Here is a 26,476-nt window from a genome sequence, read left to right on the forward strand (position 1 = left end):
TAAAGACCATAAATGTACTTTTGAGTACCAAATTAATTTGTACAATGACCAAATATACTGAGCTCAATTTTAGGTATAACAGTTTATTTTAAAATGATTTTTAAAAACAAACTAAAAACCTCTGTATGACACTTGCATGTACTTTAAAAGGGTGACATTTTTAAAGTATTTAAAATACTGCCATAAATGCACTGTGGCTATTTTAGGGTATTTCAAATAGATCTTCTACTGTAATTGAGTCATTAAAAGGTAAGAGTCTCTACACTTTCAAGTGCCTTCTCATGAGTTTCAAGGTTATTTCAAGACTGGGAAGTGATGGGGTACTATGGTTCAGTCCAGAAAAATAAACCATTATAGAGATTTTTAAGCATATAAAATGAGGCAACGTCTCAGCTCTTAAGCAAAATTGTGTAATGTAGGCATTTTCCCCTAAGAGTCAAAACTCATTTCTCTCCTAAAGAAATGTGAAAGGGTGGATTTCACTTAACTTCATGGTCAATTTAAAATAATAAAATGCCTTTCACAACCTGATTGACTGGTACAAAATCAGTTTGTGGCTTTGGTTCAGCTGTGTAATGTAATTGAGGGGGAAAAAAATCACAAAGGACTCTTTATTTCCAAATGGTCAGACCCTGGTATAGAGTCTGACCATTTGTTGGTATTATGCAGTGAAACTATATTAAAATAATATTAACTTTCAAAGAAAAAAATTAAAGGTTTTTGCCCATGTGATAGAGGCCACTGACACTCTTAGATTTATTTTAAATCCCATTTCCTGTTACAGTTTAGACAATAGGCTACTTGAAACTAATCCTACACCTTGCTTAAGGACATCGTAAAGAATATAGAGCATGTTTTACTACTCCATGGATCATTTTCTTATAGAAGCTGAGTCCAAATACTGTCATGCATCATATTCAAGCTCTATAACATTGCAAAAGATCGCTCTAATAATTAAATAATCCTTTAGTGAAATTTAAATTAAGGATTATAGCATAGTTCAGAAATCTTAATTTCCTGAAAATAATTTCCTACCACAAATATCAAAGTTAATGAGACATACAATAGTTTTCTTATTAGGAGAATATTTTTCTTTTAAATCAAACATGTATTGTTATGCTTTATCACCTTGTATATGTTATTAAAGGCTAATTAATATTACTGTAAATACAAGATCAGAGTGCTATTTTTCTTTCATTGATAATAGTTCACCCTGCCATAGGTGGAATAAATCCTAGGATGATCCTTACTCTTTATGTTCAGTTTTATTTTTAAAAACCATATTTATGCCAAGATACTTTAGGTTATTCAGAACATCTCTCTTTTTTAAAATATTTATTTATTTATTTATTTTTGGCTGTGTTGGGTCTTCGTTTCTGTGCGAGGGCTTTCTCTAGTTGCGGCGAGCGGGGGCCACTCTTCATCGCGGTGCGCGGGCCTCTCACTATCGCGACCTCTCTTGTTGCGGAGCACAGGCTCCAGACGCGCAGGCTCAGTGGTTGTGGCTCACGGGCCTAGTTGCTCCACGGCATGTTGAATCTTCCCAGACCAGGGCTCGAACCCGTGTCCCCTGCATTAGCAGGCAGATTCTCAACCACTGTGCCACCAGGGAAGCCCCAGCTCTCTCTTTTTAAATCAACTGTTTCTCGGTTTTGACATGAAAGGTGATGGGACTGTGGCAGCACCAGGTAATTTTATCTAGAGAACTGTTGAAGTAAAGTATTGGACACAGAGTTTCCTACTCATTTTTGTTTTGTGATATCTGGTCAGCTAGTGTTATGCAAGTCCATAGTAGGAAGGCAAATACTGAATGATAATAGGTAAGTTATTGTTCTTTATCTAGATGTATACAGCTTTTTGCAAGTTCCTTTTATTTTTTCCTGGCATATAATTTCTAGGTGTTAAAAAAACAAAAAATCCTGATGATAAGGTTAATAAGAACCAGGGTCTTGGTAGAATCATTTGTAGAATCATCTGATATGATCCTTTGTAGAAACTTTTGTACAATCACCTGATATAATCCTTTAAAAGCATATATAGGAAAGTTCAAGGAGGTCTTTAAGGTACTACTAACACGAGGTTTGACTAGAAGAGTCTTCTCAGAACTAGATCCAGGGCAGAATGACTTTTGAAACTTCCTACATTAGGTTCATGATAGGTCTGAACTCTAAGTCTAAAACCACAGTACTAGGTCTAAAACCACAGTGCTGACATTTGCATTAACTTACATAATTTGTTGTGTTCTTCTTACAGGTTTGGTGTCTGGGCAATGAAACTCGATACCATATAAACAAGACAGTAGATGGTTCCACCTTTTCTGTGGTTATTCCCTCGCTGGTTCCTGGGATCCGGTATAGCGTAGAGGTGGCAGCCAGCACTGGGGCCGGAGCCGGGGTGAAGAGTGAGCCGCAGTTCATCCAGTTAGGTGAGCGCCAGGGCAGATCTGGTTCAAAAGACATATCAGTGTACCCATTGTCCTGCTTTTCTTTTTGGTATATAGTGGAGCCAACCATTGCAAGTTGAACAGGCTATGGAATGTGGCAATAGAATTATGAAAATGATGGTGTTAGCTTTATTTTATCTATCTATAATATCACAACTGAATTTAAACTTATCCAAGCACACATTTTTCAGTGATATTTTAAGCAAAAGGCTGTCAGTATTGTGTCATCCTCATCCTGTCCTACTGAATTTTTTTCATCTTTTCAATAAATACTATTAACTGAGCAACAAGGATACCTCAGGGAACAGGAAAGATGCAGTCTGCACCTGCATGGAACCTTCAGTGGTTTGGGTTTAAAAAAAAAACAACTTCCTTGCAAAACTTAAACTAGGTATTGGAAGTTTACAGCAATATGCAATTTATATTCACCATTTATGTGTCTATTTAAAATTGTATTGCTTTTGACAACAAAAGATAGATTGAGATGTAAAAGAGCATTGGAATATGACATATGCTGATTACTTAGAAAGTTAAAAATGCAATGTGTGCTTCAAAAGTGGTTAGATGAATAAAAAAGAAACACAAAAACCTGACAGAAGCCTTAGTTACCACACTTCATGATAGACAATGTGACGTGAACATAAAATTCAAATTTATTGGTTACCAGTAAAATCTGAAACAAACAACAAAAAACAGCAACAAAATTATAAATGGAAAGGGGAGAGAAAAGGGTCAGATATTAAGAGGTGACATTTACATTAAGTAAGATACTAAGAAGTATATAGTCAACTTCATTCCTTCCACATCAGAACGGAAGCGTTAGTAATATTTCATGCCAGTTGCTAAATTATGAAAATGAATCAGATACATGAATCTTTATACATCACAAATAAGTATATATAGTACTGTTGCATGTTGATAATATTGATGACAACTTAGAAATTATTTCAGAACAAAATTAAGAAGCATTCCACTGTGAATAAACTTTGTTGCTGTACATAATGAACTTTGCATTCAATTTGGAAACGGCTATTGATGTTCCAGTGTTAAGACTGCTACCCGCTGTAACAGATAACACTTGCAGAGCTTCTGGAGCGTAATATAATAAAGTCTACCTGAAGTCCAATGGTTGTAGCTATGGAGGGTCACAGGCTGATGAGACGTCGCTTCTTTAACATGGGGCTTCCAAGGTTGACCCTGGGCCAGAAGAAAGGAAGAAAAGAAACACATAGTGTGGAGGAGGGTTTAAATGGCACATGTCTGGAAATGGTGCACATCACTGCCGCACAGAACTTGGTCTTGTGATTCCAAACAGATGAATGGCAACACTGCAAAATCAAGTAACTGGCTAGGGAGCTACCTCCCAACAACTCTATGCTATGAGAGTACCATTCAAGTCTTTAGTGGAGAGCTTGCTGCTTCTGCCACAGCCATTGGCCAGAATTTGATTTTTGGATTATCTTTTACAACTAGCACTTTTTTTTTCAACAGAGATTATAATACACACAACTTTTAAGCAAAAATAGCTTCACGGTTTATTTCTGGTTCATTTATTCCAAAATTTTTAGGCAGTACCGAAAACTATGTTTAAAAATTGCTTGATGCAACTGTTACAACGTTATCTAAGGTATGGGGGAAAATAGTCTGAACATAGATCTTGTTACTCAAATAGTTGCCTAGTTTTGTGAAAAGTCAGTATTAACTTATTAAAACTGAAATTAAAAGTTACATGGTGATGACCCTATACATTGTCATGTCATTTACTCATTTTGTATAATATATGACTTTCAGTACTGGGTTTTCAAATATGAATTAGAAAAAGGACCATGTGTAATTTTATTTATTTAAGATTTAAATCATGGGATTTAAGGGTCAAATTGGTTTTCTTGAAATTATAGATGTGTTCCAATTTTCCATATCTTAATATAGCCCCAGCTGCAGTGAGACGAAGACTGAGGTACAGAGAGGCCATTTTAATTCATTAGTCACACCACACTTTATTCTGTTAAGCCCATCTGGTCGCCTGCATGGAACCTCTCTTGGCAGTCTCCATAAAATCTGAAGCTACCCAACTTAACCTTGCACAAATAGCCATGAAATCTATAAACCTAGCAGATACAAAGGGTGTAGTAGAAATAAAAAGAAGAGTCGGCTTGATGAACTTTCAGAGGATGAAGTGCTCGTAGGATAACCATAGATAAAAGAGTCTGGAACATGAAATAAAACTTTCAGTCAACAAACAGTTGAAGGCAGGTGACGGCAACTGCTTGTGAAAATAAGTTTTTCAGACTTGACCCTCCATAGAATGAAATCTGGAATTCTGTTCAAGAAAAAAGCAAATAAAAAACACACGCATGCACAACATGAGTAGCAATTTAGCCTTTTTACGTAGAAAGGGGTGCTATTTTCCTAAGACTGTTTCCTTAGCCATTGAATGCTGCTTATTTTACCTGCCAGTGTCTTAACAGGATGCAATGTCATTTAATAAGAAAAAATAATCAGTATGCATTTTTTTCTGTTTGAGAAATGTTATTCATAACTAATGAGTTATACCAATTATTTTTCTTGGAAAAAAAGAGTTTTGGACTGAAACAAATGTTTCTACTTTAAAGCAAGTGGTGTTAGCAGAACATTTTCAGAGTCAAATGCACTGGCTTCAGTAGTTGTGGCACGCGGGCTCAGTAGTTGTGGCGCATGGGCTTAGTTGCTCCGAGAATAGCCATAAATTCTATCAATTTTTAATTCTTGAATCAAAATAGCTGACAGGAAACAGGAGACTTTTTGACTATTCATAACACTTGATAATTCTTGCCCATATTTAATGAACGTTCTTACAGCTATTGCTGGCCGTGGTTATTATTTTAAAAGAAAGATTTTTCATAGTTCTTTCAATGGTAACATGATTTTAATTTTTCATTGGTTTTTTATTAATGGTTCTGAATTTTTACAGACCCTTCTAAACATAGTTTCAAACGATGTGTTTCTGAGGGAGTTAAGCGTCTTAGACTGTTCAAGGGTGGGAGGAGGGGAGATACACACACACAATTTTTTTTCATTGTCTCATTGAGTTTCACACCCAAATTAACCCAAAGACGGCTTTTCAGATTCGCATGGAAACCCCGTGTCACCTGAGGACCAAGTCAGCCTTGCTCAGCAGATCTCAGACGTGGTGAAGCAGCCAGCGTTCATCGCAGGAATCGGAGCAGCCTGTTGGATCATCCTTATGGTTTTTAGCGTCTGGCTCTATCGACACCGGAAGAAGAGAAATGGGCTGACTAGTACTTATGCGGGTATCAGAAAAGGTATTAGCTTTTCTAAGTTTTCCATATTTTACTATGTTTACATAACTCTTCATTTTAATCTGTGGCTCCAAGTTATTCATGATTATGCATATCCTATATTACATTATTTTAGTATATAAAGATTTTCAAAAGCGCTTCTATTTTATTGCAATATCTAGGTATAACCTCCTCTTGAGTATCAGTACTACAGATAGGCTTATCAGTTTCAGGCCCAGTTCCTTTAAAATATATTTCACCAGGGTAGGTCTACTCTTCGTTGTGATACCATTCCCTTGTTCTCTTAGGGAATTACTTTATTACTTTATATTCTGGAGGAAACTCTTTAATCTCCTTGTCACAGGAATTATAAATACAAGCTTTGGACTGTCACACAACTTTAAAGGGGGTGTTGTTGCCCTTTGTAAAGCTAAAGAGATTATTTATAAATAATGATATTTCCGATTAGTTCTGATTATTTATAAAATAGTTTCTTAATAAATGGGCTTCAGTTTTCAGAGAGAGGAGGCTTAGTACTTTTTTATTGTTAAATTTAAAGTTGCAGAGCTGAATATGTATATACTGTTAATGGGTGATGATGATTTGTTAAAAATGTGTTTACAGTTTAGAAGAGAAGGTTTATTTGGCTGCAATTGTTGACAATTTTATGGACGAGCCAAATATGCTAAGGATTTCACAGACACTTTTACCACATATTCTCAAAGTCTGTAGATTGGTGGTTGGTATTTTATATTTTTTAATGAGGCTGTTGACACTATCAGATAGATAATCCTTTTGCCTTTCCCTCCTCAAATAGCTTCATCAGCTCTGGGCATCAGATCTGGCCTCTAAGGCAGGGTGATTGTAAGTCCCAGTTTTCAGGCCACCATCCCAATTTGTGTCTTTAGTCCAGCTAAATTATTGACAGTGCTCCTTTGGTTCTCAAAATTGTCCTAGTTTTTAGATGGCAAATTATACATTCACCCTAGTTACAGGGTCCATACTTAAGTCTAAGATAACACTTTTGCTGCAAAGCAAATTTAAAGAGGATGACCAGTAAACACATACCACCCTGCACCCTCACCACCCTTTAAAAAAAATTGTCTACATATTTCCTAAGTGAACATTTCCTACGTGGCTTGGCCGAGTCATTTCTCTGATCAATGATATGGCAAAGTCAGAATTTGTTAGTGCTAGCTAGACCTTTTCTCAATGAAAAGTTCTATTGAATATCCCTCTACGCTTGTAAAACAGTCTGGGACAACAGTCTAAAATATTTGTGCCCTTGGTCCCAAGGGGTCTTGGCAAGAGTCAACACAAATTCATCACCCACACTGTGGAAATCCATGAATGTGCCTCCTGGCCATGGCTCCACAGCAATCTCTTCATGTACATACGTTCACCTTAGTGTTACCATCCTTAAATATGTTTTTTTCAGATATGTGTCCTATGCAGAGATAAAGCAAAATGTCAGTATCCCTGCCTGTGAAATGGAAAATGAGGGCTGGGAGGTTACTGCAAAGAGACTAGGTGCTTGTTACATATACAAAGTAGATCAGTGTCAGGCACACGTGTTACCATATAAAACCTTTGACTGAAAAACAAGGCAGAGAAGGGGTTTGTGGGTGTCTGTGTGTTGTGAAGCTGGGCAGGGGCAGGCTGTTGGGAGTTGTGTGTTTGAAATCCCATTTGAATGAGGAAAAGTGACTAATTAACATCCAGACGTAAAGTCTCCTGAATTCCCCAGGAATCCTGTATTTTTTATTGCCATAAAGTATGATAGCTGTGTAGTTGTAACAATTGAATGCTCTCTCTTGTCTTGAAATCTAAATATGTGACATGAAACCCTCTTCCCTTCTGAAATGTTTCTTTTCTTTTACTAATGTACTTTAAGCATGCTGGCAAATGCCTATGTGCCCTTTCTGCAAAACCTATTAAACTAATACCATTGTCCTTTTAACTAGCTTGTGTTTAAGCAGAAATCGTAGAACATAATTACAAATGTAATTGGTGAGCATTTGATTCTGCTTTCCTCACTTTGCCGTGTTAGCACTTTTTCATAATTCTGGTCATATGCAGTTTTAAAAAGTGCATCCTGAAATCTTACATGGTCTATGCCCGAAACAATGCTGGTAATTCTAAGAAAAAAGGAAGTGAAATATTTTAAAGAAATCAATGTAAAAGAGCCTGTTGACCTATAAACCATCAAACCAGAGTGTGACTTCGGGTAATAGTGAGCATTTTTAACATTTCCGCCCTACATTTATCTGGAGGTATGCCCCTGCTTGCCCCCTTGTTCACATACATCCACGTAGTGGGAGTTTATTTTATTACTGGAGGCTTTGAGAATTAAGCTATCCTTTGGTGTACAAGCTGTAAAAATTTCATTTAGACAGAACTCTCTTCATCTCTTCTTCAATTCCTTAAACTGAGGTTAGCAGTTGGCTAGGAATACCGAGGGGGACATTTCATTTTTTGCCTGTGTCCTTTTGATTGCAAATTAATGTTCAGGCACTGAACATTCTTGCTTGAGTAGCTTTACTTTCAAATGTATCTCTTTATTATTTTTTATGAGGACTAGTTACTATGGCTCTGAATTTTTGATTGCAGCTAAATTACATTGACTCTCTGAAAAGACCTGACTGAAAGAAAACACAATAGAATTCCTAAGACAGAGACTGCTGAGCAGCAAAGGAAGCCCAGTGTTTAAACTGGATCCCCAGCATTGAGGGTTTTGTTTTTGTTCTTCCTAGTATGCTCAGAAATAAAATGGTTTGGTAAGAAGTGACAGTTGTAAAGGATGCTACAGGCATTTGAATTTGCAACCCCAGTGCTCTAATCTTCAAGTAAACTTCTAGGAGACGTTCAAATGTGAAGTGGAAAATACATTTTTGGCAGCTTTTTGATCCGTGATAAGTAATCAATGTTCTTGATTGTGTGTTTGTGTGTATTAAGGATTTCTTAAAAGCAAATTTTAGTCTACAAGGGAGTAACGTAGATTTCCTTGCTTTCTTTACCAGAGCAGTGTTTACTTTAAATTAACGTGAAGAGCTTGGGAAAAAAAAATCAGCCTCCTCCCTCTGTGAAATGACATGGAAATAGCTCTGGTGTTATCCAACACCCAGGAATGAGAGAAGATAGGAAAAGTGGCGGAGGCAAGGCTGCTACTTTTGAGGTCTGCAGTTCAATTTCAGGCATTATTGATTGGATTAAGATTTATAACTGCAGAGTGAAGGTTTTCAGAAGGGCATTATTGTTTTATTGTTTAGCTTTTGGTGTGGTATTTAAAAAAAAATGCTCAGCCTACTTCTAGAAAGCTTCTAAATGTAAACTATAATAGAGAAGTTAAAGTTTAAAACTCCCCATTTTTCCTGTCCGTTCACAAATTTCTATCATGATAAAAATGTAGCATTACACTGTTTATATGATAAGTATCAGGCATTTCTTGGCAGTGAAACAATTCAGTTTTATGGGGTTTTTTGTTCCAGTTCTTTCTTTGCTTGCTGCCTTCCTTTCTTCCTTCCTTCTTTCCTTCTTTCTTTCCCTCCTTTCCTCCTTCCCTTTTCCCTTCTCTTCCTTCCTTCCTCCCTCCCTCCTTCTGTCTCTTTCTTCCTTTTTTCCTCTTTCTTTCTTTCTCTCTCTTTCTTTCCCCCCCTCTTTCTTTCTTTCTTTCTTTCTCTCTCTTTCTTTCTTTCTTTTTCTTCCCCCCTCCTCCCTCCCTCCCTCTCTCTCTTTCTTTCTTTCTCTTTTTGTCTTTCTGTCTTTCTCTCTGTCTCCTTCCCTCTGTCTCTCTTTCGATGATGAATACTTAAATGCACCTATTAGTTAGCCCACTTTAATAAGCATTTACTTTAAGATTTCTAGATAAGGTTTAGGCAAGACCCTGATAATACTTGTTTAAAAACACATTATCCAATGTTTGGAAATGATTAATAGTAGAGGACTCCTGTTTGTACTGAAGCCATGAGCTAAATCTCTATTACTAAATGCGGGGGTCATTTGCAGGCTAACCCAGCACAATCCCCACCCCCTCCCGTCCTAGAACGTCAGACCCTTCAAAATGGTACCTCAGAGACAAGCTTCTTTTTTAACCTCAGATTTGGTTTTATTCATATATCAGAGTGTCAGAACTACTGGCTTAGTTATTTACATTTGTTTTATGTTCAGCTGTCTGCTTGATTTATACTAATGTGATATGTTCCCTTTCTCTCTTCAGCTTAATAACTGGTTTATATTTTGTTTTGATTTTTCAGTCCCGTCTTTTACCTTCACACCAACAGGTATATATTTGCGCTTACCCCCCTCCTTTTCTTTGTTAGTTTGGCATGTGTTGTACTATTGTGTTTCTGTTTTTATTTCATTTTCTGCAGTAAGCTGGGGGGAAAGGACTTACAATGGAAGACAGTACTTCATTTACTCATGCCAGGCATGCACTTGAAGTAGAAATGGTTGGTGTTGCTTGTCATTCCTTCAATGCCATTACTTATTCGTGACTCCGCATTGCATCTTAGCCTTGTTTGCATGTGTTTCATTAGATAGACACACTGTGTCTACCCTCAGCATGATTTAACATGCTAATGATCACATCGATTATTTCAGACTTGGCAGTGCATTTTTTTCCCTTAACTTAAGCTTTCAGGTTTTCGAACAAAAATTTCTCTCCCTTGCAATTCTCTATCCATACAATCAACGTTCTTAAAGGTAACCAAAATATCCAGCACATGTGAAAGATAAAACTTGTCATTTTCCTTAAGTCCGAGTACTAAGATTCCGTTCCATTCAGTTTCTTTCAAAGTGGGTCCTCTTCTTTCGATTCACCTTTAGTAAAAGATGTACCTGTAGCCTTGCCTCCTCAGTTTTAATCCAGTTATCATAATCACTGGAAGCAGTTATCTCTCCTTAACAGACTCCCAGTTTGGAGTTCTTCTAAGCAGAATTTGGCAGCTTTTAGAAACATATTTCTTCTTAGAAAATGGGTCTGTATTTACAGAAAAGCTAATATCCTTAACCCCTTGCCTAACTATGTGCAAATCTTTTTCTGCTATGGCTAAATTTTATACCCATAATTTATTAAGCCGAGAATGCTTTCAAGAGCATTAAAATATATTTTCACTATGTATACATGTCTGATGAAAATATACTGAGAAGGGTTTTCACAAGCCACAATAAAAACTAGGTCGCGTTCATTAAGAGTCACAACTTGGCATACATCTTTGTGTGTGGAGAGAAAGAGGGTTTATTTTAACGTTTACCTTTGTCTTACTGGTACTCATATTTCTGGGGAAATGGTCTGGTAGGTTTTTTTCTTCCCAAATTTAAGATTCCACTTACATAAAATCATGAAGTTACATGATCTAATAATAAATTCAAAATTAGAATCTATGAGAATGTGAATGTACAAACGTGTAATAGCTATAGTTAATAAGAGTGAACTGAAGTTTGCTTCTGCTTAGTTTTCAACCTTGTTGGCACGTAAAGAAAATAAAAATAACTTATATCTAATTCTGTACCATCTTAAAAAAATACTAGTTCAATTGGAAATCTGCTATTTCCTGTGATGAATTTTTGCAATGCTTCTAAGTAGAAAGGAAGAAAACATGCCATTCTAGAAATATGCTCATGAATGTCATAGCTTTTGATATATAAACACAAACATGTCTATTAATTGTTCCTTTTTTTTGGTAACATTCCAGTAACTTATCAGAGAGGAGGCGAAGCTGTGAGCAGTGGAGGGAGGTAACTATCCTGCTTGTTTTGTAGATTCTAAGGGGAATTCCAGGTATTTCTTCTTGTCTTCATCGATGACATGACTTTCTTTGCTGAAAAGGTTTAACTTAAAGGTGAAATTTGTTTAAATATTTCGGAAATACTCCATTCTGTTGTGCTGTGGAGCCAAGCTTGTTTACATACAAATGCACTTGATTGGAGCCGTTGCATCTTAGTCAGTGAACACCAGAGGGAGCACTTTCACCGGGAAAGACAGACTTGCTGATTTAGCAGATGATTAAAAGGAGTTAAAGTAATTAAGCAATGGCATTTATGAAGATTAAGAAATATAGCTAGTTAACAGATACTATCAAAGAAAAAGTATTCATTTGGAAACCTGCTGAACACAGCATTGGCTCATAAGTTGTTGTAGTTTATGTCTGTTTGTTTGTTCTTGTTATGAATTCAACATAGTTCAGTCTCCATTTGCCAGGAAATATGTTGAAATAAAAGGAGAATCTAAGTAGCTTGTTAACACGGAGGGTTTTTTTTTTTTTTTCCTCTCATTAAAATGAACCTCAATCCTACATTTGTGATTTTTTGGTAATTATTATTCAGTGAACTTTAATATATTCACAGAGAAATCACAAATTGATGTGACAGGCGGCTGAAAGGGGCTGAAAGAAGGTATAAGTTACATGAGTCAAGCTTCAGGATTTTCTATGATAATTTTTTCTTTTCAAAAACAGTAACCTCTAGCTTAAGGTGTAAGAAAAAAAACCTTTCAACCAAAACCATTTTCTAATTCAAATTCAGTTAACTTATTGAGTGTCCTGCTTTGTATAGTTCGATAATGTGGTTGCAACTGGAAAACATAAAAATAGGAAAGAGTGGTAAAAAAATGTTGACCACCTTTAGCAAATGCTGTACAAATTTGACAATTAGCACTACTCTTTTTTTTCCTGGGTACTGCTGCTAGCTTCCTGTTTTCATACCTGTGAAACAAACCAGCCACTGAAAGACCCCAAAGCTAGGGAGGTCTTCATAAGGAATAAATCCACTTGATTCAAGAATTAAACCAGGGCATGTTTTTGCATCCGGGGCAATTCTGTCTAAATCATACCCCAGACAATCATTAAACAGTCTCTGGCATAAGAACATTCTCTCGTGGATAAATCTGGAACCTGATGATATAACCACCTCTCTACATGTGTATATTCATGACGGTAGACTTCAGCTTTCTCATTAATCAGATCTTATGAAAATGCTTATTGAGCATCTTCTGTGAGTTCTGCACCAGCCTCTGTGCATGAGCACGTGCACAGATGCGCTTTCTCTCTCACACACACACATGCACACACATATAAAATATGTCTAGTTTCTGCTGTAAAGGAATTTTCAACCTAGGTAGACCAAATTATCAAGGAGGAAATGATGGCAGGGATCTCTCAGTACCAAATGTTAGTTTCTTCAGCAGGACTGAAAAATTACAAAGTTCCATTTGGAAAGCTCGCTAAATCATCATACAGAATTAACCTTCTGAATGTAAAAATAGTATAACAGTGAAATGGATTTATTTTAAATACCAAATGGAAATGATCTTTTTACCAAATAAAATGACAAAAAATGCTGGAATGTTATAGAGGCAACAGTTAAATAAAGATCTTAGGGTTAGTGCTCAAAATGACAGTTACATACACAATTTTAAATTTATTTATTCATCAAACCTATTTATTGAATACCTACAATGTGACAGGCAGTGTTCTAGTTGCCTGGGATGCGTCGGTGAGCAAAGTCAATAAAATTTCCTGTCCTTCTGAACGTTACATTTAGTAGGGGAGATAGAAGATTAATAATAAACATTTTTTAAAAAGTCAACTCTATAGTAGAAGCAGTTGGTGAGTGCTTTGGAAAAACTAGAACAGGGTAAGAGCATCAGGAATGCATTTTCTAGCCATTTGTGAGTGTGTGTGTGTGTGTGTGTGTGTGTGTGTTCCATGATCCAGTGTGGTAAGAGAATGAACAGTGAGTCAGACTCTTGTACTCACTTCTCTGATGCCATCCCTTAAACATTGGATTCCCTCAGGCATCTCAGACTCTGTGAGCCCTCACTGTATCACCCAGCTCATCTGGTTAATGACACCTAAGTCAAAATGTCAAGTCATCCTCTTTCCTGCATCTATTACTGCATTTTGTTGATCCTACCTTTTTCTCCCTTCACTATCGCTGTATTGTTTCACTTCAAGCTCCTTTTGTCCCTTGTCTAATCTGTTAAAAATGCTCCCAGCAGTCCTACCTTCATCTACCTTCATTAGAACTATTTCCTGTTAATTCCCTTTGCCCATTGGAGCCAGAATGAAATTTTGAAATGCATATGGATCATGTCTCTGAGCTTCTGAAGATCCCAGTTTTCAGTAGAACACACCATATTTAAAATAGCAAGTCCAAGTTGGGCAGAGCATGTGAAACCCACAACCTCTAGGGCCTTGTAGGCCTCCTCATATCTCTGTGTGCCACCCCCTACAATCCACTGTGTCAACCCACCTGCCAGTCACCAATATTGCATTCTCTTCTATGCACTTATTACATCAGCCTGGAATATGTGCCCCCTCCCCTTGTTAGTTGGCTGAGGTTCACCTGCTGTGTCCTCCGTGAACTCTTTGTGCTGTATAAACACCACAGTTAAGCACCTAATAAGAGGTAATGCAGTTATCTTTTGTTTATATCAGGGGTCAGCAAATTATGGCTCTTGGTCTGAATTTGGTCTGACACCTGTTTTTGTAAATAAAGATTTATTAAAATACAGCCAGACTCATTTGTTTACATATTGTCTATGACTGCTTTCCCACTACAATGGCAGAGTTAAGTAGTTGAAACAGAAAATATATGTCCCGCGAAGCCTAAAACGGTTGCCCTCTAATCCTTTATAGAAATAGTTTTCTAACTCCTGGCTTAAATGATTGTTTCCCACAATAGAATGTGAGATCCTGGAGTTAGAGGCTACGTGATTTATTAATCAATAATTAAATGCATGAATTTTTGTAATGCAATAAATGTAATTTATTGGATTATATCCATAAATTCAATATATGAATTATTGATCTTTGAAAGATATCACTAAAAAGTATCTAAAGAAGGAAGGGTTGAGTTACTGTACTCAGTAAACAAATGTCAGAAGACTTGAGTTCAGTCCTTGATGAGAGAAAATTTTGGGCCCTGGACATTTTCCTCTGATAAAGGAGAAGGTTGAGAGAGAAGGAGAGCCTGAGAGCTCTCCTCGTTCTCAAAACTGTGAATTCCGCTCTTCACATAAAAGGGAAAATGAGGATTGCGGTAAGCAAAGAGACCTCTTCTCAACTTAAAAAGGGCAAAGGATTTGCAATGTAATCCAGTGGCAGATCATGGATATTAAGTGGCTGTTTCTATTCACTTGTTCTCCTCACCTCACACATCTCGATCTGCTCTTCCAAACAAAAATAAACTAGTTAAAATCCAAACCACAGCAGAAATCAGGAAACAGCAGAGAAAGCCTGAAGAAAAGCATAGGAAAGTCAGGCTAACCAGGTCGAGAATGCCAATAGCACATTTCCTGGCAGTGGGAGGTGAGAAAGAAAGAGTTCAGACCTTGCTTCTCTTTGAAGGACTGACCACTCTCAGCTCTATCCCTTGCTTCTTCCTGGGCTTCAAAATTCTTTCAAGCTATCAAAAGAAAGAGGAGACAGTCTATAGGCAACCCGTGCTGCTAGGCCCCTTCACTATTTTCCCCAGCCCCTGGACCCTTTAGTATTAGTATTTTATTTTGTGGTTTAGGAGTTCAAATAGGTTTGTTTGTTTGTTTGTTTGTTTGTTTTTGGAGTGAGTGATTGGAATATCTGGAGTAACAGGAGCAGAGGAATTGAAGGTGATTGCATTTGTCCTCTTTTCCTTTGTGACACAAAACTATCCCCTTAATATAAACTGGAAGTTAAATATGGTTTTTGAGAGCCCTAGTCTCTTCCTTTCCCTGATAATATCTTTTTTGAAGACAAGGAAAAAATAGGCAAAACTCACATATATTAGCATGAAAATATAACAACTAACATATTATATGGATATATATGTATAATATGGTTGCATTTTTATGTATATAAAATATGGTAATATTATATAATATTTCCGACATATATTAATCACTGTAACCAGCGCTGTGTTTTGCTTTTGCTTCATTTCTTATTTTGGGGGCAGCTAAATCTGTCTCATACACACTAGATCATCTTAAATGCATAAAGATAGCTTGAGAGATTGTTAGTTTTTAAAGACCCTAACACCCTTATCAGAGTAGCTACATATGACCTTGACTTCCTCAGAGTCCTCTGAAATATACCCATGGCATTTTAAGATTCATTATGGGCCGGTAATCATGACCCAACCTTCTTCCCTAAATAATTAGCATTCCAAACACAAGTCTGAACTGAAAGCTAGGATGTGAATTGTTAATCCTACTTCCTGTTGGAAAGCTCCCATACATATGAAAATTTCTTTCAGCCTCTGATGATATCAAAACGTTCACTTTTAAAAGTGTTTTTCTGAGGGAATCGGTAGCATAAAAATATTGTCTATTCCTTTTGAAACATGTAAGATAGGCTTGACCCGTACTTCAAACATCCTATAATATTTCTACAGTGTCAAATACGGAGATTTATTTTTAATAACTTAAAAAGTGATAACACACTTTAAGTTCAAGAGAAAATAAGGAAAGCTAAAGACTACTAGATGCAGAATTTCTATAACCAACATTGATTTCAAAAGCTCCAGATATCTGTGATACAGCCTGCATTTAAATGTTTTAAATTTTAACAGGTCAGCAACATTGGTCTTCAAAGCATATTTTTATCAACAATTTTAATAGTTAATTTATTCAGTTTTAACAGCGTTACTCTGAATGTTAAGACTTTAGCCATTACGCCACTCTTCCTTTTATTAAGAATGTTTGAGGGTTTTAGGAAATTCCAGCACTCTCCAGTATATGTGTTTATAGTATTCTGGCTTAGAGTGTGATTCTACAGACAGGCTACTTGGATTTGAATCGCAGCTCTGCCACTCACTCGCTTTGTGTACCCATGCACGAGTTTCTTAACCTTTCTCAGGTATCTCAGTTTCCTAATCTTTAAAATCTGAATAATAATAGTAACTACTCTGTAGATTATTAGAAGGATTAAATGAGTTAATACATGTAAAGGTCAGAACAACGCCTCACACATTGTAAACAAAGGGTAAACATTCACTTTTATGACAGATATATGTATACACACATATATACATATATGTACGTATACAGATCTATAACTTATAAATCCATATTTTTCATTTGAAGTGAATTATTCCTCAAATAACCATCTTTTGCATAGAAAGTTTCCTCGGTTGACTCTCTGTATGCCAGCATAGGAACCACGGTGAGTGAAATGTCAGGCTCTTGCTTCCCAGGTAAATGAAAGCGTGGTTATTGCACTTTAGCAAAGAAAATGAAACCATGAAGAAAATCTTTTCAGACTCTGTAGTGCCAGTCTGTTTATTGTGGATCTGACAGTACATCATGCATCCTCACCTCTTTTGCTGGATTATCAAATGGAGTCAGTATTGGAAAAGGACCTCAGGATTTCCATTCCTGGACTGCAGTCTGTGTCTCTGGCACTGGTGGTCCAGGGCTGCCATTAATAACTGCTGATGTACTTTGCATTTCCAATGCACAGTGAAAGAGGATTAACATCTGTCGTGCAAAAAAAAAACCATGAACGCTAATATGTCTTGCAGTGGACATCGTTTTACCAGATTTAATTCAGTAGCTTTCCTTTGTTTATATAGGATTTATGGCATCTTACATTGTCACCATCAGAAAATGTTGACAAGCTTACAGAACTGTGCACTGAAACACTGATGAGGCTCTCTGCAAAATGTCACAGAGCCCCAAACTCACTATCTCTGAAACATGGTTTTGAAGAAAAATATGCAAATGTGCTTACTGTGAAGGATCCTTTATCTCAGTAAAGAAGCTTGTTCCATTTTTTACTGAAGTTGTGAGAGGGATCATTATTTTTTCATGGGTCAAAAATTAAGAAATGCAAACTGTCTTAACGAGAATATTCTTTACGCTGCTAAAACGCTACAAAATATAAGTATCCACGTTTTTTAGATCCCATGTTTGATTTTTAGCCACTGGGACTGAAGGTGGAGTAGAGCATTACAAATGGTACAAAATTGGTCTCACCGTTTACAACAGGATGGCTATATAAACTGAGGCGTGCCTCAGAACATTACGTTATAGTTGCCTTGTCTGTAAAATAAAAGGAATTATTATATCTTTCAGCATAGTGGACCAAATTATTTGTGAGAATAGTGAGATGAAGAATTTTCTGGAATTCTGAATAGGAAATATCATTTGCTACTTATATAAAACTTGCTTTTATACATATTTTTTTCTTTAGGCCAGGACTTCTCAACATCAGTGAACCTGCCACGCAGCCATGGCTGGCAGACACGTGGCCTAATACTGGGAACAATCACAATGACTGCTCCATCAACTGCTGCACAGCAGGCAATGGAAACAGCGACAGTAACCTGACCACGTATAGTCGCCCAGGTTAGAGGCACAGAGACAGCCTGATAGGCAAGCTTGGCATTGTTAGGAACAAGCCATGAGGAGATAACTTTCGTTTTCTTCTCCTTAAACTGAAAAGGAAATTTAATCCACATTTTCATGAAATAGTAACCGTTGTTTAGCAAACTAGCCTGATTCGAATATTTTCTCCATCCCTGTATCTCCACACCTCACCCTCCACCCAAAAAAAGTTTCTCAGTATGCAAAGGGAGAATGGAGAATATAAATTCTAGAATAGATAGCAAATAAGGAAAAATGAAATTATACAAAAGTATTCCTCTTCATAAGAATGTATGTAATTATAATTTTAATTGTAGTTATTTATAGTATTTATCTTAAAGATTTTAAGAATAAAGCAGATCAAAAGATCCATAGATCTATAGTTTGAGTGAACCAAATTTTTAATAGCAGCAACAATAATATTAATAATTATATGGTGGTAATAAATAATTTTAAATGAAAGCTAACTGAATGTCAAAGTTAGATTTTTATAGTATACTAGTAAATCCTAAGATACAAGAAATATATATCTTTTGCAGGTGTGTATACTAATACTAATTTTGTGTTGTGTCTTTTTGGTTCCGAAAGACGTGTGGTAAATTGCTTGTTAAAATCTCATGCTAAAACATGACAGTAAAATTTGGATGTAGAATATGCAAAGGAAAAAACAGAAAATTACAAATAATTCTTACAAAAAACCTTTTAACATTCATTCACAATATAGGAAATATAGAAAGAATCATAAAGGATCAAAATATATGACTATAGAAGTAAAATAACCCATGGAGTTAAGGAAAAGGGAAATAGAATATGGCATTTAAGTAAAAAGTGTGGTGCACCATAAAGAACAAATCATAGTCTCCACTGGATATGGATACGGAAGTGATATATCCATGTGACCAAGTCCATGTTCTCTAGAGGTCCATATTCTAGTTGTCTAGGCGAAGAAGTGCTCACATAATTATAAGTAAAAGAAAGATTATGCTGAGCCCAATAAAAGAAAAAAATCACAATATCCATTTAAATTAATATGTAGAGCTGTGTTGTCTAATATGGTAGCCTCTGGCTTCAGGTGGCTATTTAAATTTAAATTTAATAAAGTACCATTTAAAATCCAGTTCCTCATTTGCACTAGCCACATTTCAAGTGCTCGGTAGCCACATGTGGCTAGTGGCTATCATATTAGACAATGCAGAATAGAGCATGTCCATCATCTGAGAGAGTTCTATTGGATGTTACTCATATGGAAAGAGTGGCAAAGAAAAACAAGATTGCCAAAACCATATTGCCATTAAAAATATTGTTTAACCACTATTATATAAAACTTAATACCTAGAAATTAGAAATAAGAATTACTACAAGCCAGATTGATCAAATACCCCTCATCCCTGATCATTTGTTGTTGAAATGCAGGGAAGTTGAATTCAGTAGGGTAGAGAATTTGCAGATTTTTCTTACAACTATATTCATTTTTACATCTTTAGTAGTGACCGTGTTAATTTATCATTTTTTAAGATATCCAGTTGAAAACTAATCCTCAAGGTGACCTGTTAATGTTGCAGCCACTATGAATTAAGATAGTTGTATTTTTACTATTATAACTTGACTAATTTTTTATTTTAAAAATGTTTTAATTTTAAATGATGATTTTAGTTCTTCCTGCTGTTTGAATATTTTCAGCTACAGGCTTTGAATATTTCCTATATATATATTAGTTATTTCACTCTCAAATATTTAAAGAAAGGGAAAATTAGAGTGAAATTGAAATATTAGACATATTAGGTATTATTTCAGGTGTTACTTGATAAATTGCCCTGGCTACTATGATTCATTTTGCCATCATTATTGTCATTTTATACTTCTTGAGGTGTCATTATGAAACCATGAAAAATGATTATATAACATCTTTTCCTGATAATGATTATCCTGCATGACCAAGGGAAAAAACTAATAAAATTCTCCTGAGCGCTATTTACTGTCACTTTACCTCTGTTCCTCATATTTTTTGGGTAGAGTTATTTTATAAAATATCGAAATCTCAAGTTCCTTGATCCGAGGGCAGAGGGTTCCTTTTTTTTTTTTTTTGGTCTGGATTCTTAACCTATAAGCTTAACTAGTAACTTCAAATAGTTCAGTAACTCCAGACTAGAAGATTTTAAGTTGGCACATAAAGATATTCATGTATATATTATTTTAGTGCAATTCCCATTAATGGGGTTGTTAAAGGAAAATTATTTAAATTGGGTGCATTATTTATAAACTGTGTATAACACTAGCAGAAGTTCAGAATTATTTAGGCTCCATATAAATTACGTGTCCTCTCTTATTCGCTCAATTTTTCTTTAGAAAGAACATTTGACTATGTTCTTTAGAAAGGACATAAGAATATTTGGTCCTTTTTATTCATTATATTTAAGCCCATTTATACTTTATAGAACAATTTTACTGTGACTCACAAAGCTACTTACAAGGAAATTTAAAACGAATAACCATGCAGAATGACTTTTTCCTTTTCCTCTCCATTGCACATAGCTGATTGTATAGCAAATTATAACAACCAACTGGATAACAAACAAACAAATCTGATGCTCCCTGAGTCAACTGTTTATGGTGATGTGGACCTTAGTAACAAAATCAATGAGATGAAAACCTTCAATAGCCCAAATCTGAAGGATGGGCGTTTTGTCAATCCATCAGGGCAGCCCACCCCTTATGCCACCACCCAGCTCATCCAGTCAAACCTCAGCAACAACATGAACAATGGCAGTGGGGACTCCAGCGAGAAGCACTGGAAACCATCCGGACAGCAGAAACAAGAAGTGGCACCAATTCAGTATAACATCATGGAGCAAAACAAACTGAACAAAGGTGAAGAGCCTTGCCTTTATTCCCATCCTTTTCTGTATTGGCGTCCTTAACCCTTCAGCACTACATGCCGAAGCTTGTCTGGAACTAGCGTGTGAAGTGTTTTTTTGGTCACTAAGGTTTTCTTATTTCTTTGGTTTCAAAATTTCCAGTGTCAAAAAGTTAATTAGCACAACAATAACCTTGGAATATTGATTTTATAATAATATATAAGTATTTTCAAATGGCTTGAGATTAATTTAAATTTAATCGTAGGTGAGGGATTGCTCAGGACAGGCCATCTTTTATTCATAAGGCAGATGCACAACCATCACAATACCTCACATTTTAAATAAATAGACTCTCCCATTCTTTCCACTCGAGAATGGAAGATAATTGCTTCTACATGGTCATATAAACGAATGGCTTTTTTATCAAACTGAAGAAAAATAATTAAATTAAACTTGAACTGGAGAAGTGGTTCAATCTGTTATATTTCTCCTACCTCATGTGGTTACTGAGACTGCTGCAATGTATGATTTCAGAACCTAAATTTCTTTGGGTAGCCTGATTTGAAGTCTGTCATGATAGAACTTAACATAAATTCTTAGTGTTAGCTTGTTGCAGCAGAATAATATTTTATGGCCTGAAGGAAATGTTTCTCTGGTACAGTATGGGTGAGTTGGAAGAGATAGGTGTTTGATTTCTTTGTAGTCCCTCAGACTACTGCTTTAAAAACATGATTTGTAAAGTTAGACCTCTGGAAATAAAGGGATTACTCCGATTTGAATAGGTCAGGGCAATTGTGTATGAGTGTCCAGGTAAAGGATACATTTAATTACAGATAATTGGAAACACAGATTTCTTTTTTTTTAGGTTTGAGTTGGGAACAACTTATTACAGTTGGAGACTGCAAAAAAGATAACTTAAGACAAACATTTCATTTAAGTTAGTGTTATATGTTTTAATTTAATAATACAGTTATCTTGCTTTTTTTTCCCAGTTTAAGGAAACATTTGATTGGTATAATAACCCAATTCAATAAACATTTATTTTTTAACCATTTTTTTTCTCAAAGTATAGTTGATGTACACTATTATATAAATTACAGGTGTACAATATAGTCATTCACAATTTTTAAGGGTTACACTCCATTTATAGTTATTATAAAATACTGGCTATTTTCCTTGTGTTGTACAATATGTCCTTGTAGCTTATTTTATAAATAATAGTTTGTAACTGTTAGTCCCCTATGCTTATATTGCCCCTTCCCCTTCCCTCTACCCACTGGTAACCACTAGTTTTTTCTCTATATCTGTGAGTCTGCTTCTTTTCTGTTATATTCACTAGCTTATTGTATTTTTTAGATTCCACATGTAAGTGATATCATACAATATTTGTCCTTCTCTGTGTGACTTATTTCACTTAGCATAATATATGAGTTCATGACAAAGGCTGACCAAGATGAATAGGAGAGTTTCTGTAATTGTAAACTTTACAGTGGGAATTCAAACTATTGTCATATTATTCCTGTATAGTATATGGCTTTATTGTGGACTTTAGAAAGGTCTGACAGTCCTCTGTACAAATATTTCAGAGCTCTGATTTATTGTTTATACTGCTTATAAACAGACTTGCTACGTCAAACTATAATAAAGACACTGGAATGCAACTAGCCTGACAGATTATTACTCAGTACATTCCAGTGGTGAGTTTATCATTTGGATTTTCACCTCTGCCTAAGTAAGCAGAAGCATTTGTGGGAGACTGAGATACTTCATCTTCTTAACATGGATATATTTTTTATTAGATATAATCTTCCTGGCAAGTTTCAGTTTTATGTTTTATTTTATTTTTTTATTTTTTTAAATGACTCACACACATGACATTTTCCCAATTTCTTGCTATTAAAATTATTTTGTTACTATATTTTTAAAGATAAGAAGTCAAGCAAATCTGATTTCTGCCTTAGCTAATTTATAAGTATTTTAAAAGAAGAAATAGTCCCTGGTAGGATTCATTCTGGTTCATGTGTAGAAGATGAGGCAATGAGTTTGTATTTTATAAATCTTAAAGGAGACATGTTTAAAGATCTTTATTTTTTCTTGACCTTTCATTCTGAACACTTACGTACATTTTAGCAGGTGATCAACATGATAGTTTGAAAGCTTAATCGTTAGTAAATGATTGAGGCACCAAAATAAATGTTTAATTTTTTTCCCATCTGAAATGTCTAGATTATCGAGCAAATGACACAATTCCTCCAACTATCCCATACAATCAATCATATGACCAGAATACAGGAGGATCCTACAATAGTTCAGACCGGGGCAGTAGTACATCTGGTGAGTAAGGGAAACCAAGGAGAAAGCCAATCTCTCCTTTAAAAGGATGGTACATTTCAATATTACAACTTGAATGCTAATGATCTGATATGTGTATATGACATGTCTAATCACTTTATATGATTTGAATCTTCCAGGGATGGGTCTTGTCTCTGCAGTTTGAGGGACTGTTCACTCACTAAACCATTTTTTTTTTTAACATCTTTATTGGAGTATAATTGCTTTACAATGGTGTGTTAGTTTCTGCTGTGTAACAAAGTGAATCAGCTATACATATACATATATCCCCATATCTCCTCCCTCTTGCGTCTTCCTCCCACTCTCCCTATCCCACCCCTCTAGGTGGTCACAAAACACCGAGCTGATCTCCCTGTGCTACCATTTTTTATGTTCTATTTGGTAACAAAGATTGAGGCTCCTGTTTTCCTCCTTGTTAAAAACCTTTATTAAAGCCAGAAGCATGACTTAATCTTTAAAGGCAGTTGAAACTTTTTTCCATCTCAGCAAAAATATAACTTAAAAATGTTGCACATATAGTTAATCTGCTAAATATGTTACCATTTGAAGGAAGGCTATTAAAGCATATAAAAGCATATAAAATTTGAGTACACTTGAGCAGAATCAAGCGATAATATCTTGAGATTTAGGTACAGTTGGAACCTGCCTCAGTTTATAATCTCTCTACTATCCCTCACTCAGTTCTTGCTCTAAAACGTCGTAAAGCAACTTCCCAACTTCAGTCTTTAAGTGCCTCAGAAGCCACATTGAAGCCTCTTCCCTGTGGTCTTCATGCTGTTGCAGCTGTTTGCCAGCTGTTTTCCTGATAAGGGGTTGCAGATGTGAGCTTGCTGGTACTTAAGTCCTGTTTTTCTAATTAAAGACGGTTCATTATTAGAACTAACATGTGGCACCACAACAAGTCATACCACAATGAGAACAAAACCAATTGATCTTGACTCTAGTTTGTTTCTCCAGGAGAGGGTAGAAATATTACTTCCTAGCAACTGGATTAAAGTTGCTGGTAGGTGCTTTTAGCCAAATGTCTCTAACTCTCTTCTGTAATGGATATGATATTTGCATTTTATCATCTTCCCTTGAGATAAGGCATGCTGATTTTGCATTTTCTAGGCTGTGTTTTATCACTGATTGAAATTGTTTCTATTTGAATTAAGGATCTTAGAAATGGCTCCTATTCCTTTCTAGATCTACTCTTGTTCTACTATATATGGTTTGATTTTTTTTTTTAACAATCAAATCTTATCAAACAACTTTTTTTTTCTTTTTCAAAGTAAGTAAACCCTAAATTAAGAGAAAATTTTCGAGGATGTACTCGTGGGAAAAGTATATAAAATATTTTCGTATTTGATATCTCATGCCGTTTCTTCTTTGAATTCTTAGCCACTTAAAGAGAAAACCATGTCTTAATGGGAAAAAAATGATTCTAGGTTGTTAATATTCAATTGACTTTCTTCATCCCTCAGCTTAGATACATATGTGGTAAAAAGATACAAAGATGTGAAATCTGATGGTAATTAGGGGAGAGAATGAAGCAATTAAGTGTAGGAGAGATTTGTGATGTTAGGCCTTTCAGGACAGATGGATTTGTTACAGTAGATGTATGCCAGGAAATCAAGAGGAAGGTATTGGGGATAGTCAACTCCACAATACATGCATAGCCATTCCAATACAGGACAACTGAGTGGAGGAAGAGAGAATGGAGACACATAAGCAGAAACCTGACAGTCATAGTTTATGAATAACAGCATGTCCCTCAGCCCACACTTGGTGCAGTAACATACCAGTGCAAGAACATCTGGCTTAACAAACACTGCCATTTGCAAATTTTCAAGTGACTTAAAAAAAATAAGGGTCATTGAATATACTCAGACTTGTCTCAGGTACCAAGTAACTTGGAGCTGTTTCAGAAAGGTTTAAAAAAAACAGATCAAGACAATTCACTGAATTTAAGGTATCATATGAGAAGAATAATTATAGACTCATTGTCTATAATTTACATAAGAATCTAAAATGTATCATATTGGAGGAAGAGGATAACGACCATTTTATCCCCAAATATCTTTTGACCTAAAGTTATTTTAGAATGAATATACCAAAATGTGCAGCTACCTATGTTTAAAGAATATGCCAAATCTAATATCAGAATTTGGGGAACTTGAATAATTGAGCTATTCTGAACTTCTAAGAATGTTCAAGCAACACTATTTCACTCTAAGCCATAAATTTATGGAAACAGTGGCTAAAAACATTTCTGTTCCTTTTTAAAAATCATTTTTCTGCTTCTTTTGTTGTTAGATATATTAGTTCTTCCAGCAATTATTTTCATCTGCACCTGCCTTTCTGATGAAAACGAGTAATTTCATTGTGCCTAAAACACTTCAATGGACAAGTACAAATTATATATACTCAGTGATTTAATGCAACAGTGGAAATGTAATAGATCGTATCTGTATCATATTGTATTTTAGGTTCCAGCAATTAAATAATAGAAAGGCAATTCAGAAAATATGTCTTCAGCTCATTTGTTTTAGATGATAATCCATAACGCAATTAGTTGCTGTAAGAAGATCACTATTAATGATATGACTTGTAAAATTCATTTATGATTTTATTGCTTTTTCCCTATTTATTTTGCAGTTAAACTTGGCAATATTCTGCGTCTTCTGTCGTACAAAGTGCTGTTTAAAATTAATGAAGAAGAGTGTGTTTATCTCTCTCAATATATGAACCATAAGGTCATATTTACAGAAAATAATTAACCTGTGGATAATAGAAAAGATTTAAAGTCCAGAAGTGAAAGACTTGCATTTTATTTCTTTTCAAGGGAGTCAAGGGCACAAGAAAGGGGCACGGACACCCAAGGTACCAAAACAAGGTGGCATGAACTGGGCAGACCTGCTTCCTCCTCCCCCAGTGCATCCTCCCCCTCAGAGCACTAGTGAAGAGTACAGTATTTCCGTAGATGAAAGGTAAGAGGGAGTTTAGAACAGAGGTAAGTGGAATAATATGATTTTTTAAACCCATGTTAAGCCATTGTTAAACTCGATCACCAAGGGAGACTGACTCCTAGGGTCCATGAACATCTGTCTCTGAATAAAACATTTGTCTCTGAGCTATTGATAGCTCAGCACAACTTAAAAACCCTCCTCAGTGTTGCCAAAAAAAAGAATTTGCATCTTGGAAGCTTCTTTTGGAACTAAGAATCATG

The 26,476-nt window shown here is 35.6% G+C and overlaps 1 protein-coding gene across 1 annotated transcript in view; it reads left to right on the plus strand.

Moving 5' to 3' along the window:
* The window catches only part of ROBO1 (roundabout guidance receptor 1), a 385,969-nt gene that overhangs the window by 325,575 nt on the left and 33,918 nt on the right, over nt 1–26,476 (plus strand). Inside the window, exons 16-23 of the mRNA XM_068546911.1 lie at nt 2,254–2,425; nt 5,548–5,745; nt 9,975–10,001; nt 11,415–11,457; nt 17,889–18,043; nt 20,594–20,929; nt 23,143–23,250; nt 26,093–26,237. Of these exons, the coding sequence (XP_068403012.1) occupies nt 2,254–2,425; nt 5,548–5,745; nt 9,975–10,001; nt 11,415–11,457; nt 17,889–18,043; nt 20,594–20,929; nt 23,143–23,250; nt 26,093–26,237 (1,184 nt within the window). The remainder of the gene's footprint in view (nt 1–2,253; nt 2,426–5,547; nt 5,746–9,974; nt 10,002–11,414; nt 11,458–17,888; nt 18,044–20,593; nt 20,930–23,142; nt 23,251–26,092; nt 26,238–26,476) is intronic.

The sequence above is a fragment of the Eschrichtius robustus genome, chromosome 6 (assembly GCF_028021215.1).
Source record: "Eschrichtius robustus isolate mEscRob2 chromosome 6, mEscRob2.pri, whole genome shotgun sequence".
In the NCBI taxonomy this organism is placed as follows: Eukaryota; Metazoa; Chordata; class Mammalia; order Artiodactyla; family Eschrichtiidae; genus Eschrichtius; species Eschrichtius robustus.